Genomic DNA, 16,190 nt, shown 5'->3' with positions numbered 1-16,190 from the left:
AATATTAATTTACAGGACACCGCAAACATTATAACAACTTACTCAGTCGCATATACCGCATGACAAAGTTAGCGTATATGCAATTATGCACCTGCCTATTACTTATAGGTTGCATGTTTTAACTTTGACCACTGATGAAAGCGAAAAAACACAGCGAAGGGAAATTTAGAAAAAAACGACTTACTTATGTATATATAGTAATTTAAATTTTTTTGTCAGCGTACCCTTGGCTTTCATGAGGTCTTCATGTGTGCCCGACTCTACTATAGCACCCTGGTCCATGCATATTATACGATCAGCATTGATAATCGTTGACAACCTGTGAAAATTATGTGACAGTCGAGATCTAAAATACCAACACGGATAAAGCGCCAAAAATGTCTATATATACACTACCTGATTGCCTAGACATTATAGTGTAAAGCGATACAGATATGATTGTACCGATTTAGCAGCACTAACGCATACGATAGCGGCTTATTTTTATTACACGGGTGCCTGCTTCGCACGGGGGACACAAAACCTTAACAAATTATATACTTAAACCTTCCTCAAGAATCACTTTATTGATAGGCGAAAACCGCATGAAAATACGTTCAGTAGTTTTTAAGTGTATAGTCAAAACTATATTACTTATTATATTATAATAAGTAATATAGTTACTTATTATATTATTATTATATTGCTTTTTAGCGATAAGACCGCCTGTTGTTTACCTCTTCTTTATGTGTTGTATTATTTGTACTGTTTCTGTATTGAGGTGTGCAATAAAGTATATTTGTATTGTATTGTATTGTATTGTACTTAGTGAAAACTAGATTTCACTAAAGCACTTTGCGAAAGTTGCAAGTTTTGTTTGAAATATCCAAAGTTTACGTTTTCCTCGAGCTGAAAGGCCCTTGCGAACCATGTAATTATCCTTAAAAACCAGCATTATCTATTTTGTCAATTTTTCCCAACGTATTACGAATAGTAATAGTTTAACGTAACCAAAAGTAATGTGTTCAATGACTGCTTTCTCAATGAGGCAATGGAGTGGAGAAGCAAGTTGAGACTCTTAAAACTTATTAAATATAAATTGGGTTGTATTCCTGTATGGAGTAGGGCTTCCAATCCCGCAGCCTGGTTTAATCTCGGTATCTGCGAGACTGCATATCTTCAAACCCGGTAATTGGGGGATCTCGCCAGGAGACAGGATCCTCAGCCTCTAGCTTGCCTTAGCCAGCCGATAGCCTAGTTCATTTTAGATTCTATCGATGTTCAATAGTCCTTATACTCTTGTGGATCAGGCAAGGACAGCAATCGCTCGGTACACCCCTTACATGTCATTAAAGTGTCCATATGGCATCTACGTGTTGGCTTCGGTTCCGCGTACGCCTCCCAAATGCCCAGAACACCATTGTTCCGTGATGGATAAAGATTTATACGAGTAAGTGAAGCACGAATAATTACCTTCCATTTACCCTCCAGATTATTAAAAACTCATCACTTTATTGATGATAGACTGAAGTGTGTTAGCCCGAGACCGGAGACGATATAGAGGACCTAGTGCCCAAATTCCACGGGATCTTGCGCTCGTAATCCCGCAACAAGTGGGACTAAAAATGCGCGGGATCCGGGGATAACGGGATTGGGAGCCCTAGTATAGAGTGAATATTGTAAGCGTATAGATCCTGTCATTGACGAAGAAGCGTGCCTTGACTCGTAATGTCATGTTGGCAATTTCATCAATAACATCTGTGAATGTGCTTAAGGTGAATGAAACCTGTGAGAGACGGTGAGAGTGGTCCTGCCAACGCTGGCGTGGTCTAGAGCCGCTTGCACCTGCCGCTCGGACTGCGGGTCCAGCGCGGATGTCGCCTCGTCCAGCAGCAGCACGCTTGGCTTACGCAGCAGCGAGCGCGCAATGGCGATGCGCTGCTTCTGCCCGCCTGACAGCGAAGCGCCGCGCTCTCCGATCATCGTATCATAACCCTGGAAATATGAATTGTTCACTAAAATCAACAGTTCCTTTAGAACAGTACCTTACGATATGTACTCTTTTATTACTTAAATAATATCAATATAGCTTTTTTTAGTTTTTTTTTTATAAATTAAATTTGGAGTTTAATAAGAAACTAAACCGATGTGGTCGCCTCTAAAATAAGACTGCGGGACAGAGGTCCACAGAGAGTTGACCACTGGAAAGGAGGCCCTTTCTTGTGAAAAATAATTACTTACAAATTTTTTAAAAGAGGAATTTGGTGTAGGTACTTGTGTGTAAAGAAGATTATAAAGAACCGTGTCCCGATTTGCTCCATGGTGCGTCCATTAATGAATCGCATACTACTAACAGGTAGGGGTTTACGAGTGCATTCACGAGAAAACAGTTTCATTGTTATTCGAAATGGGCATATGATTATAGGCAACCCAACACTGATGGTGACTTAATTGACGTTCATATCTGTGAAGATTCTCCATCGATACTGTCAAATCCGTCAAATCTTATAAAAATGTCTCCCATGTGTGTTGATGGAGGTTTTATTGGTGTGTCAGATGCCTTGCATACCCTAAATACCAGTTCCTAAAATGAGAACCAGTTAAAGCATATTTTCTTATAGCTTTCTTGTGTCTTGTCAGTGTCATTGCTGACGAACAACATTTCAGATTTTTATGGATGCCAGTTGCATCTACGGATTGATCCCGTACCAAGGGGCGGCATGAACCCCTCAGTACATCCGTCGCTCACATGTCTTCCCCTCCAAGATGGACTCCAGAGGCATCAGAACGCATTAAATCACTAAATCTCCTTGCCATGTCATATTTCCAGAGACTTGGCCGGTCAAAGTATAGACTTTGACCGCTACCACCGTCACCACGAGGAGATGCTCTGGTTGCAAGGAGAATTACAGTGCCCTATAATATTTCACAGATAAATAATAGGCGATACTTTTACAAATGAAATGGGTTTCTGTTACCCTAATATAACGCAGTTGACTTTTTTTGCTAACAAGGTATGACCACCAAATACGCTCGTAAGGACGATATATTCTATCGATACAGGCTATACACTATCTAATGATATATGTATAAGTTACTTCGGGACTCGTTATGGCCCAGCACCCATACTGTACGGTTCTTTTTGAATTAAATCATGTACTTACATTAGGTAGTCGACTTATGAAGTCATGAGCATATGCCATTGTTGCTACTTTGATAATTTCTTTATCAGTCGCTTCTGGATGACTAATAGCTATGTTGTCGCGAATTGTACCTCGAAACAGCACAGGTTCTTGGCCAACCACACCTAAAAAGTTATAACACGTAAATATATGGCCCGATACATGCATTAAGTTTTGATAAAATCATGTCTTTCCGAGATAATGATTGACTGACCTAAAGAAGACCTCAAGTAGCCAACATTTAAGGATTTCACATCGTAGTTATCAATTTTAACCACGCCAGTGGCTGGATCATACAATCTCTGTAAGAGTTGTAGTATCGTAGATTTTCCGCAACCGGACGACCCCACCAAAGCTACGCTTTCCCCAGGGTTTACGCGAAGAGAAAATCCTTTTAAGACCTGTTAATACAATAGTTATACGGCTATATACTTTAATAGAAACATTCTTATTCTTAGTTTAATAGTTGTACAGACAATGGTGTTTTTCCGAACTCGATCAAATATAGTGAAGTAGTTCCCATTTTAAATTCAGGCCATATAGATAATCCTTTTGATTATCGTCCTGGGTGAAACACAAAACTGTGTTCACGTCTTTCCTGTAGGCATATCCATAAGATAAGGGCTATAAAGGTAGTACAACAACAACAAATCATAAGAGTATCTACCTTTTGATGTGGCTAAGGGTTAAATAGGTTAAATAAGAAAATTAACCTTTATAGCCCTTTTGGATATGTCTATAGAAAGACGTGAACACAGTTTTGTGTTTGACCTTCCTTTTTCCATGCTACCAGCGTTTATCAAAATATTCGAAAAAATTACGTTAAATCTGTTGATTTCCCACTTTATTTTGAACAAAATTTTACACCCACAGCAGTTTGGCTTCACAAAAAGCAAGTCTACTACTGATATATAACAAATGGTGGAAAGTAAACCATATCACCCGAGATATTTTTATATAAAATTAATAGTTCGAGAGTGAGATGGTTACTTTTACCCGAGTTAAACACTCTACTTATCATTTCGACTAATTGGAAAGTCAAACACAAACAAGAAATGTAAGTTATGAGTTAAGACTGCAAGAATTGGCGCCAGTTACATTTGGTTCGGAAAAAAAATCTAAAACCATACACAATCCGATCTTAGATTGGGATGTGTCTGAAATGGCCTTAATGTATACGCGCCTTAAAAAAAGGGGAATTTAATGAATGAATTAATGAATTTAATGTAGTGATAATATTTTACACATTCATCGTGATTTAAATTGATTTATTAACAAATATTTATGTTTATTTCATTCATTTAAATATTAATAACAAGTAGAAGCGGTGGTAGTCGTGTGGATATGACGTCCGACTTTCAATCCGGAGGTCGCGGGTTCAAATCCTGGCTCGGACCAATGAGTTTTTCGGAACTTATGTACGAAATATCATTTGATATTTACCACTAGCTTTTCGGTGAAGGAAAACATCGTGAGGAAACCTGCATACATCTGCGAAGAAATTCAAAGGTGTATATGAAGTCCCCAATCCGCATTGGGCTAGCGTGGGGACTATAGCCCGAGCCCTCTCGCACATGAGAGGAGGCCTGTGGGACTTATATAGGGTGAATTATTATTATATTATACTTTTTAATAATGCAGTGCAATTGTCATTTAAAATCGATAATACTTGGTATGAAAATGCGCAAGCTAATATGAGAACTTTTAACTGAATAATATGGCATATATGGCTGTTAGCCGTTGCACGAAGTACAAGTAAAAAAATTACTATTCACCCTAGGGTAGGAAATGCAATTTTTCACCCGGCTATCGGCCTATGAAAGGTGAACTTTCCGATTAGGAGAGATGAAAATTAATTTTGGAGGCATAGGAGGAGTCACATGACGCAATTGGTGTATTTTGCGACCTCTCTAAAGCTTTTGATTGTGTATGCCACGAGAAATTGTGTACTCTAATTAGCAAAAGACTTGAATTAGATCCTATAAATCATATCTAGCACAGATTAATCAAAAGGTAGCAATTAATGGAGTAATTCGTAACACTTTGGGGTATACGCCCAGTGTTTTAAACGAGTAAATGTAGTAATAAATAGATATTTTATAGATTAGATAGTAGGGTATTCGTGTGGCGAGAATTTAGTAGTTAATATACGTTGAAAGCGGTTGGTATGGTAAATAATTCATAGGTGGAGATTTAATTTAGTGACCGGTGTTCCGAGTGTAAAAATACAAACATTCTAAAGACTCATCCTGCGGAGGGAACCTTTCTAACACTGATTTTTTTACCGGAGAACCTGTAATCACTAATATAGATCTAAGTATCTATACTAGCTTATTAAAACTTTAATATTGTGGTATTACAAGCATGAGAGTGCCTAAAGTGTCATTACTTTAAATTTAACTTATTTTTATTGCATGGTGTATTGGAATAGTTTATTAAGTTTACTTTTTGGATAACGTGATGCATCACTTAGGTTTGTGATTGAGCCGTTTCGGATTACTTACCAATAAGATAGAATAGTGGCTATCTGTATTTTCCGCAAAGCTAGAATTAATGGTGTGTGTTAATTAAATAAGTACTTGTTTTCATTTGGATCTGTCATACGTTTTCCGAGATTCCATATCCTGGCGACCTATTTTAAATTATGGATATAAATTCTTGCTCCATAGTGGCCGAAACCACGACCCATTTTTTACCATTTGTAAGCCGTGAGCATTTCTTGAATTTTCGGGTGATTTAATTCCGGGAAAACCCAGGTCTCCTCAGATTTAAATTCAGTAATTTTAAGTACTGGTGGCTCCTGCCGTATTCTAATGTGCTAGGGTGTTACCCATAGTATTTCTCTTCAAAAAAAACTGGAGCCCACTCAAGAGTTTTACAAATTAGTTCCGAAATAGCAGTGTAGATGGGGGCACCCCAAGGATCTACTTTAGGCCCATTTTTATTCATTGTCAATGACCTGCCATATATGGCAAGCCAAAGATCAGGCAATTCAGGCATTGTTATGTTTGCTGACGATGCTTCTTTATTGTTCAAAGTTAATAGGAAAGATAGGATAGGGATAGGTTGACGACTGGTCTGGTCTAGTGGGTAGTAGTCTTGCCTATGAAGCCGATGGTCCCGGGTTCATATCCTGGTAAGGGCATTTATTTGTGTGATGAACACAGATATTTGTTCCTGAGTCATGGGTGTTTTCTATGTGTTTAAGTATTTATAAATATTTATGTATTATATATATCGTTGTCTAGGTACCCACAACATAAGCCTTAATGAGCTTACTGTGGGACTTAGTCAATTTGTGTAATAAAATAATGTCATAATATCAAAATCGTTAGAGCCGTTTCCGAAATCCCCAAAATACATATATATATATATATATGTATATATATGTATATAGTTATATAATATATATATATATAGGTATACATACAGGATGACCTTAGCCATTGGACAAACCCTGAAATCCCACGTAGGGTTACTTCTCAGGAATGCTCTGACGTTAATATTTTTTAAATTAGAACAAAAGATAAAAAAATAAATTTTTCGAACAAAAGTTATTTGCAATAATCGACAACAAAAAGAAACGCACTGTGTTAATCTTTGGCAGACTTTTTGATAGTTTGTTCAAAATATTTGATAATGATGACATTTTTCAAAAGTCAGAAGCTTATTAGATAAATCAAAAGGGTCGAAGAAGGTTCCATACTATTCTTTTAGGATATTACCTCAGGAGCTACTAACACATACAGGTTGCTCCAAAATAAAATATGGTAATTTGTTAATTTCTTCGAAACCGCTGCACCTGTTGTTATGATACTTTGTACACTGGTTCTAAATACCCTAATGCATACGTACATTTTCAGCTTTGTCCAATGGCTAGGGACACTCACTGTATATACAAGAATTGATCGTTTAAAGGTATAAGATAATATTATATGAGTATATTATTATTAATATTAAGATACTGAGCTTGTTCAACCAAACAACTATCCATCATATCCGACTGGTTTGATATATTGGCCATTAATATACTGCTTAATCAGAGTAAAAAAGTGTATATGGTTCTCACTACATTTTCAGTTGGGTTCATCAACTGAAAATGTAGTCTCTAATATAAAATTGAAAGGACAAAATGTACAATTGTTAAGACTACTGTTTTTCTAGGAGTTACTTTAGACTCCAAAGTATAGTGGGACTCCCATGTAACTTCATTAACTATCAGGTTGAGCTCGGCTGCGTTTTCAGTATGGAAAATCCTATCAAAAACATTTTCATGTAAAATGTTGCCAAGACGAAACCATAAGGCTCGCACTGTCAAAATGTTTTCAGATCTCTTGGAAAGTCAAGCTTCTAACTCTACAAGCCCTAACTTCACGAACTCTACACCTTACCTAAAATATACGGCTTGGCCGTCTGACACAGCCTATTTACTCCGAAACTACTGGACCAATTAAGTTGAAATTTGGTACACAAGTCTGTGACCGAAAGACGGGTATTTCCTAAACATATAAATTTCACAATTTTAGGGGGTAGAAGAGAAAATTAAAAACAAAGTTTTGTAAACTAAACTGTGTTACATATCGAATGAAAGAACTCATTGTGAGGATTGCAAATATATATTTCTTTGATAGTTTTAAAATAAATAATTTAGAAGTTATTCAAGAAAATGGGCAAAAAATTACCACCCCCCCCCCCACCCCCTTTTTCTCCAAAAGTACTGGGTCTAAAATTTAAAAACCTGAAATAGTTCTATACCTAAATATGTCAGGAAAACCTATTAAAAATCTACAGCCAAGCGTGAATCGGACTTGAGAACAAAAATGCTTTTAGTCTGTTTTAGGGACACAGCCGCAATGGTTTACGTGCAACGTGGTAAGGACAGCTATTGCGAAGGCCGATGGCCGAGATTCGCTTAAAGACGAAGGCCCGTAACGTTCTCAAGAAGAGTGGCTACACGCGAGACTGAAGGCCGAGCTGAGGGAGTTTAGTGCTTGACTGTGTTTGAACATAGAACAATTAGTACAAGTGGCTATGTGCATACTTTCTGCAAATGTATCTTGAATGCGAAGGCCGATGGTCGAGCTCCACGTAAGGCCGAAGGGCCGAGGCCTTCGTGTGAGGCACACCTACTTGCGGGGCCGAAGGCCGAACTGCGGGAGATTAGTGCTTAAATATAGAATAATGGTCTAAGTATGTTAATTACGAAGGCCGAAGACCGAGCACCGAGGGTCGAAGTCCCAAAGCGTCTGAGAATGACACGCCTTTAGTGTTCAAGCGTAACTATTTCTAAATGCCTCCATGGACTGATACGATCACTAAGTAAACACTGCACATAAGCCTTATTTTAGCACCGAATGCGTGGTTTCTAGCGCAAAATCATCGCCATCTCTGTCAGCGGTACAATCATTCCAAGGACATAATAGCTTCTTTAATAATATGCCTACTTAAATAATAAACTATGTCTTAGAAACTCCGTATGAAATTTGAGTGATGTGCTGTGCTCTGCGAGTATCTAAGCAATACCCTTCAAGTACTTACTATTTATTTAGAGAACATATTTCAGAATGTTAAATACATTTAGTGCAATACTCACTTTAACGTCGGGCCTTGAAGGATAACTGAATGTTACGTTGTCCAGGGTTATTGCACCATCAAATTTACCAGGTTTAAGTCCCTTAGGGCTCATACTATCTATCTTTGGCATGCGGTCTAATATACTGAACACTCCGGCAGCAGCGGCGCGCGCCGCTGCAAAAGCCTCCGCATGAGGTACTATAAATGTTATAGACTGAGTTGCCATGTAGACGCCAAACATTATCTGCAACAAATCGTCAGTAAATTATGCGTGTATTTAGGTGCACATTCCATAATAAAAATCAACTAGTATCTTACAGAAATTATTTTGCCCATGACGTATCGTTGCGTGTCTAAGTCTTCGGTATCCATATTCTGAATGACGAGGCGAGTGCCGTAGGAGAGGCCGATGGCATTGAGCGAGTAGGTGAGCACCCAATTGAAGCCGGTGCCCAGTCCCGTGTACAGCCCGCGCTTGCGTCCGTACCGCTCCGCGGGCGCCAACAACGCTTTGTATCTACAAGCGTAGCAAACTATTCTTATTTATTAAACAGTGCAACATATTTTAGAACTAAGTAATACAAATAACTGCACAGCATCAGGAAAGAACAAAATTACGAAAGCCATGTTGATTTAATGAAAAAGTGCTTAGTGATAAGAGTGCCAGTTATATAACAATAGATATTTAATCTTAAGCAAATGCAATAAAGATAATGAATACCGTAATAAATAAAATGTGTGCTTAACATTTTCTTTCGTAGACATAATATACACATTATAACCTTACAGAATAAACACACAATCTTTTCATTAGTTTTTATTTAATCAATCTTAAACGATCTGATACAACTACAAACCTGTCGATTTCCTTGGTTTCACCGGCAAATGCCACAACTGTTTTAAAGGATTTAAACATTTCTTCTGCATGTTTTCCAGCTTTGCTGTACGACATCATCTCACGTACTGAAGATGTGGATTGATACTAAAATTGATAAGCATCCATATAGATTTATGCAGCAATATTGATAGGCTAAATTACAACTATATTGAAAAATACAAAGCAGATATTTACATCGGATAATATTATGGACGCAGCTAACGAAAACGGGAGCACTGTCAGACACGCAAGAGTAAGTTCCCAACCGAGAGGAAAGGACTGGCAGATGCTAATGATCGCGGTGCCCAGCAAGTTGGAGACCACCGCCAGCTTCTCGCCCAAGCCTTCCTTTATCTTCGTCATGTCTCTGTAATCATTGGTCCCAACGTCATACATATACACTCGAATAACTATGTTTGTTAAAAACTACTTTGATTTACTTAGATGATGAGTGAGTAACGGGTTATAACAAAAAACTTAGAATGATTTTCTGTAGACTTATAAACAAAACTATCTACATAAACAAAAAATGCTGTTAATAAAGTTGTTGCTAGTTCTTTTGAGATTCTTGAATTTCAAATGTTTTATTTTTTCAAACCTTTGTTTTTGTTAGAATGGAGTCGACACAAGAAACTCTGCGGAAACGTATTGTACATTTTAAAAATTCTATCTCAAACATGGGTCATTTTAGTACAGAAAATGTACCAGTTTCTACTATATATAGAATTCTTGCATCCTTGACTATAAATCACAAAAGTGGTAGTGGCTGGCCAGCGAAGATAATAACCAAGCCAAGCCTGAATTGACTCCAAAGCACTTTTAATTATAGAAATCCCATGAGCCAACGAGATGCCACCAAAATTTCAAGTATTACCAACCGTAAATTTGTCGATCATTAAAAAAGATAGATCTGGAATGCTGCTAGAAGGTAAGAGCCCCGGAATACACTGATCAGTAAACATCGACAATCATGTCTCGGTGTCGCTAGATGACTCGAAATTACAAAGGGAAATCATTCAGTTTGGATGATATAAGTTATTTTCCTTTTAGAAAAACTGATATACCTGGAAAAGGTTGATACTATACTAGCAATAATTCTACAATACCAGGCAATATATATAATAACATCATATAGTGTCATGAACAATACATAACAACATTTATAAATACAACAGCCAATACCAGGGTAAACATTACATTATCTATAATAATCTTAAAATGCTTAGGTACTGACAAAACATAATACACACAGCTATATTATTATTACAGCAAATAGGAAAATACCTTAACAATAATATACTTACCCTTAATACTGATAAAACCAATTATATATGTTTTGGCATCTACAATGATTCTCAGCCAAATGAAGACTTTACCATCAAAATCCACAGCTGTTGCAATACCCCTAGCATAGGAAACTGTACCTGTCCTATTATCATCAAAAAGGTAACGACCACCAAATATCTAGGTATATTTCTAGACCAGCGCCTCTCCTGGTATCCACACCTCGAACATGTTTCTGGACGACTACGTAAACTGACTTGGATTTTCAAAACATTAAGAGAGGTTGTACCAAGAACGAACTCTGAATAAAAGATATCCAGTAGAGACCTTTTAAAAGAAATTTATATATCTTTGGTTCAATCAGTATTGAGATATTGCATACCGGTTTGGGGAGGGGCAGCAAAAACCAAATATATTCAGGTAGAACGATCACAGCGTGGCTTGATTAAAGTAATGTATTTTAAAAAACGAAGATTCTCCACAGAAAGACTGTACACCATATCTAACCTCCTAACTGTTAGGCAACTATATATAATGTCCACAGTTTTAAAAGTACATAGATCCTTGCCATATGATTCTAGTACAGAAAATAGAAGAAGGAAAGATGTTGTTGTGAATAATAAGACTAGAACCATATTTGCAAGAAGACAATTTTACAAATTATCAAATCACCTGTATAATGTAATAAATAGGTATCTCAACATATATGGAAAAAATTACCATCACTGTAAAACAGTTATTCCAAAATGGCTTCAGGCAAAAAATTATCATGAGACGGAGCGACTACTCCAACTGTAAAGAGTGTATTCCCAAGCGCACGCACGATTACACACACACACACACACACACACACACACACACACACACACACACATGAACACACTCCTATCCTAAACATTAAAAATATATGTAATAAATATACATAAATACCTAAAAAAAAAAAAAAACTGTAATTTTGTAATATAATGCAACTACAAGTAATTACGGTTGTGGAAGAGCGGGACGTCTCAACACTCTCAACACAGGCTTTGTAAGCCTAAAGAGAGGCCCCAGCAAATGCTTACTATATGTTTGTAAATAGATAATAAAGATATTTTTCATTTTTTTTCATTTTTCATTTTTTCACACAATACAAAGTACATTCTTACCTACACCACATATCTACATACCAGCCCCACATACCCATATACGCAAACTAATACACTATAGTACAGGCACACACAAATACACATAAAAATGTAAATATAGAGCTGTACCTAAGAAAGGTTCATTATGCTAGTAGTGACCGACCCCAATCTCTCCCGGGACCCTCTGGCACTGCACATGCTGAGATTGGGATAATTATTATGTTAAGTTGATAAGTTTAGGTTATTTTGTATTTTTTAGCCTTCGAAATACCCATATTTTCATGGAAATTGTAAATTTTGTTTGTGTGGCAATAAAGATTTTATTTCATTTTTATAAAAAAAAGCTGACCACGGGCCCTATTCTAACATCCATTAATGTTATTGTAAATAATTATCATATATATATTGCCTAATAATAACAAAGTATCGTAAAAAGTTAGGTATATGAGTATTTTTTCACAGCTCTGAAATAATTCTAAACTTTTTGTTATCACCCGTTAGAAAAAAATAATACGATTTTAATTTTCACCTACTTACGTAAGCAAGTCGATAAAACCAGTAGCAAATTGAACTTCCGCAACGCATCTACTGTGTGCTCCCATATAAATAGACGATTTGCACACAAATGAGGCAAAAAGTCTCAACTTTTGTTGTTATTATGTATGTTGCATTACGTCTATAAAATTAGCATGTACAAGTGTTAGTGTTTTAACTCTGGAGGAGAGCCCATTGTAAAAATAACTCAACTCTAAATTCTGTAATAATATGTAATAGTTATTAAGTTCGCTTGGTTTTGTATCATGTGCGAGTAAGGTGAGGCATAACAAAAGCAGATTGATAATATTCTATACTTTAGCCTCGTTCCTGAGTAATATTATACGAGTAAATGTGAAAGTAAGTTTGTTTGGATTTATTAACACGCAAAAACGGTTGAATGGATTCGACTAAACACGTACATAGGTGGAAATTGAGATAAGGACACTTTTTATTGCGGAATTCAATCCCTAAGGAATTGAAAAGCGAGTTTCAATTTAGGAAGAGAGAACTAAGGGGGAGTATTGGGCGTCAAATGAGCGACATATGCCAACAAAGATGAGAGTACAACCTGGATAATTACACTATTTATAGCATAAAAGTAAACTCACTCAGACATCTTAGAAGCTAGATTGAACTCGGAATCAGTATCGAACCATTCCATATCTTGACCCAATACAGCAATAAGAAATTTTTTTCTAACTCTTGTGATCTGAAAAAATAAAACTTACGCTTTATTGTACTTCAGGGTAAAAAAAATACAATGAAGTATATATCATTCATTGAAGTGAGGCGCATAATTTTTTTTTATGATAGAGGAGACAAACGAGCAGACGGATCACCTGATGGTATCATGTCATAATTGCACAGTCCGTCGTCGAATAATACTACATTATAACATGTAGACGACATTTTCTGTTAAGTGGTTTCAATGTGTCATTAATGGCCCTCACTTAATCTCTCAAACAGTCGACGTATTATATTCACAATCCTTATCTTTGTTTGTGTCGCTTACATATCTAGTCTAAACGAGACATTTCTATTGCATTGTATCTACTCGCGTAATTGACTATAAGTAATGTTTAATAGTTATTTACGATACAAGTGCGAATTACCTATTCGCACGTGTATCGTACAAAGTTTTACAGTACATATGGCTCTACTACTACTACTATTTAGTTTCGACATAGTTACATAATGTGCTAATTTAAGAAACTAGTGCGGAAAAGTAGCACCATATGTACTGTAATAATTTACCGCACTAGTGCGAAAATTAGCATATTACGTTACTGTATCAAACATTTAAAGGGCCATATGTACTGTAAAAAGTTGTACGATACATGTGCGAATAGGTAATTCGCAACTTGTGTCGATTTAAAACACTCCCTTCGGTCATGTTTTAATTTATCGCCACACGTTTCGAATTTCCTATTATTCGCACTTGTATCGTAATGTACTATTATAATACAAGTGTCGAAACTAACCAATCCCAATGAAGTGTTGAGTCAATGCAAGTTTTTTACAACAACACAGAACTGTCTTTCTGCACGTATAACACCAGAAATCGTTAATTTTGCATGCAGCGTACTTGAACTAAAGCAATTGCTAAAAATCAACATCATTTAAAAAAAAAAATGATATAATCAATTCCTAAACAAATGATAATTTTTCTTCCTTAAGTTATAAAATGTATTATGGTTACTAACCACAACATAATATGTATTTAAATGTCTAAATTATAAAACCTAAATCTAAAAATAAGTAAAACTAATGTTACATTAAATAAATTAATATCTTCGCTTGTGATTTCCTCACCACGCTTTTCGAACTTATGAAAACGGCGTAATACTAACCTGTCTCAAAGCACTCCAATTGATCAGAGCCACGGACAGTATACAAAATAGTATGGAGATAAATATAGTTATGAACATTCCTATGCAAACTGCTTCGGCGTCTTGGATAAGGGCGTGCATATTTTCTTCATATGATGCATTTACGCTGAAAATTAAAAATGAGGATTATAATTTTATAATATTAAAATTTTAGTACATAGTAAAGTGTTACACTGCTTCCTACAAATATTATATATTATATGACAATGAAGTAGTCATAATTCGCAATGAAGAACATACATCCAAAAGAGTTTTAGACATAACTCATCAGACAAGTCACACATCAAGCGCGCCAGTCGAGCCGCAGAAGAGCGGACCGATTCGAAGAATGAGATACGATAATGATAAGTTCTAGGTTTAGATAAGTTAATTGACAGAAGCAGCTCGATTCGGGCAACTAATGTCAGTTTGACGTTAGAAATATCGTAGATAGATCTTATTGGTGTTAAAAGAGGGTGGAAATTTGTATGGGGACTTGGCTATTAAGACCCACCCTGAACCGATTATAATGAAATTTGGTATAAATATAGTTTGAATCCCGGGGAAGAACATAGGATAGTTTTTATTCCAAAAAAACCCTTAAAAGTGAAAATAGAGGTGTGGGTTTGTAAGAGGAATCAATAACCACTCAACCGATTTCGATGAAATCTACGTCTACATTTTTGATTTACTTGAAAATGATACCAAACTTGACTTAGAACCTAACTTAAACAATTATTAACCTCAGACGTCGCCGACGCTGAAATCCTTCCCCCCCCCCTCCCAGCTGCATCAAAAATCTGGGAGGCTCCACTTCTTAAATACATCTTAAGAACACGGATTAATTCTGACAAAGGAAATATTATGTTCAGACAAAGCCTTATTATTTTGCAATGATCACTGTTTAGAAAAAAATATTCAATGTAGGTAAGTTTAACACTCGTTTAAATCTTAGCATTTAGCTCACAGTCGCTTTCCGCCGCCAAAGAGCTGTGTGAGCGGCAAGTAGCTGGACAGGCGGTCCGTCAGCACGGTGCGCTCCACGAACGAGGTGCTCAGCTCGCCGAACTGCACCAGGTTGTAGCATACGCCGCCGCCGCTCAGCAACCCTAGCAGCACGCCCACCAGCGTGGCACTGATCTCCAGCCGGCTCGCGTATCGGAACTAATCAACATAATACAGCTAAAATACTACCACTATAACGTCATTTTGGTTCAATTTAACTACTTGATTGATTGTAGAAGTATTTGAGATTGTAATTCGTCGCAGTTTACATGATAATATATGATACGTTTTAGCTAAGGCTGTCCAACAATCACTGTACGGGAATATAAAGTGGCAACGTTAGGTAGTGAAAAATAGTAGTTGTACAGTTGAATGAAACAAGCTTAAAATATTTGTCTGTCAAAGTTACTGCAGCTATCTGCTTTAGGATAAATACTTTTAATTTTTGCTAGCATTAGTTAGTTTTAAGTCTTAGTAAGTCCCTGGGAAATAGAATGAACTTGTTTTGTGATTCATGATACAAATGAAGGTTATTTTCAACTTATATCAAGGTAAGTAGAGAGTAGAATGTGCTTGCTTCTGTTGTACTTACAATTTGGAAGTATGAAACTCTATTAGGTAATTCAGCTTCCCTGGAATAAGAATGAAAATGTAAATTTTAAAACTAAATAAAAAAATAAATAAAAATTATAGGGACATTCTTACACAAACTGCCTAAGTCCCACGTTAAGCCAAGAAGGCTTGTGTTGTGGGTACT

At 36.5% G+C, this 16,190-nt stretch overlaps 1 protein-coding gene across 3 annotated transcripts in view; it reads right to left on the bottom strand.

Moving 5' to 3' along the window:
- Positions 1 to 16,190, bottom strand: part of LOC133516593 (multidrug resistance protein homolog 49-like) — a 57,920-nt gene that overhangs the window by 22,657 nt on the left and 19,073 nt on the right. For 2 of the 3 annotated variants that reach the window (XM_061849604.1, XM_061849612.1), the window contains exons 2-13: positions 16,026 to 16,065; positions 15,396 to 15,592; positions 14,411 to 14,555; positions 13,169 to 13,269; positions 9,808 to 9,979; positions 9,593 to 9,717; positions 9,054 to 9,252; positions 8,755 to 8,979; positions 3,376 to 3,562; positions 3,144 to 3,286; positions 1,766 to 1,974; positions 225 to 319 (exon numbers count right to left, since the gene is read on the bottom strand). In XM_061849604.1, coding sequence (XP_061705588.1) covers positions 225 to 319; positions 1,766 to 1,974; positions 3,144 to 3,286; positions 3,376 to 3,562; positions 8,755 to 8,979; positions 9,054 to 9,252; positions 9,593 to 9,717; positions 9,808 to 9,979; positions 13,169 to 13,269; positions 14,411 to 14,555; positions 15,396 to 15,592; positions 16,026 to 16,065 — 1,838 coding nt within the window. The other variant, XM_061849620.1, reaches the window with a different exon arrangement.

The sequence above is a fragment of the Cydia pomonella genome, chromosome 1, assembly GCF_033807575.1.
Source record: "Cydia pomonella isolate Wapato2018A chromosome 1, ilCydPomo1, whole genome shotgun sequence".
Taxonomy (NCBI): domain Eukaryota; kingdom Metazoa; phylum Arthropoda; class Insecta; order Lepidoptera; family Tortricidae; genus Cydia; species Cydia pomonella.
This window is presented reverse-complemented; position numbering and strand designations above follow the sequence as displayed.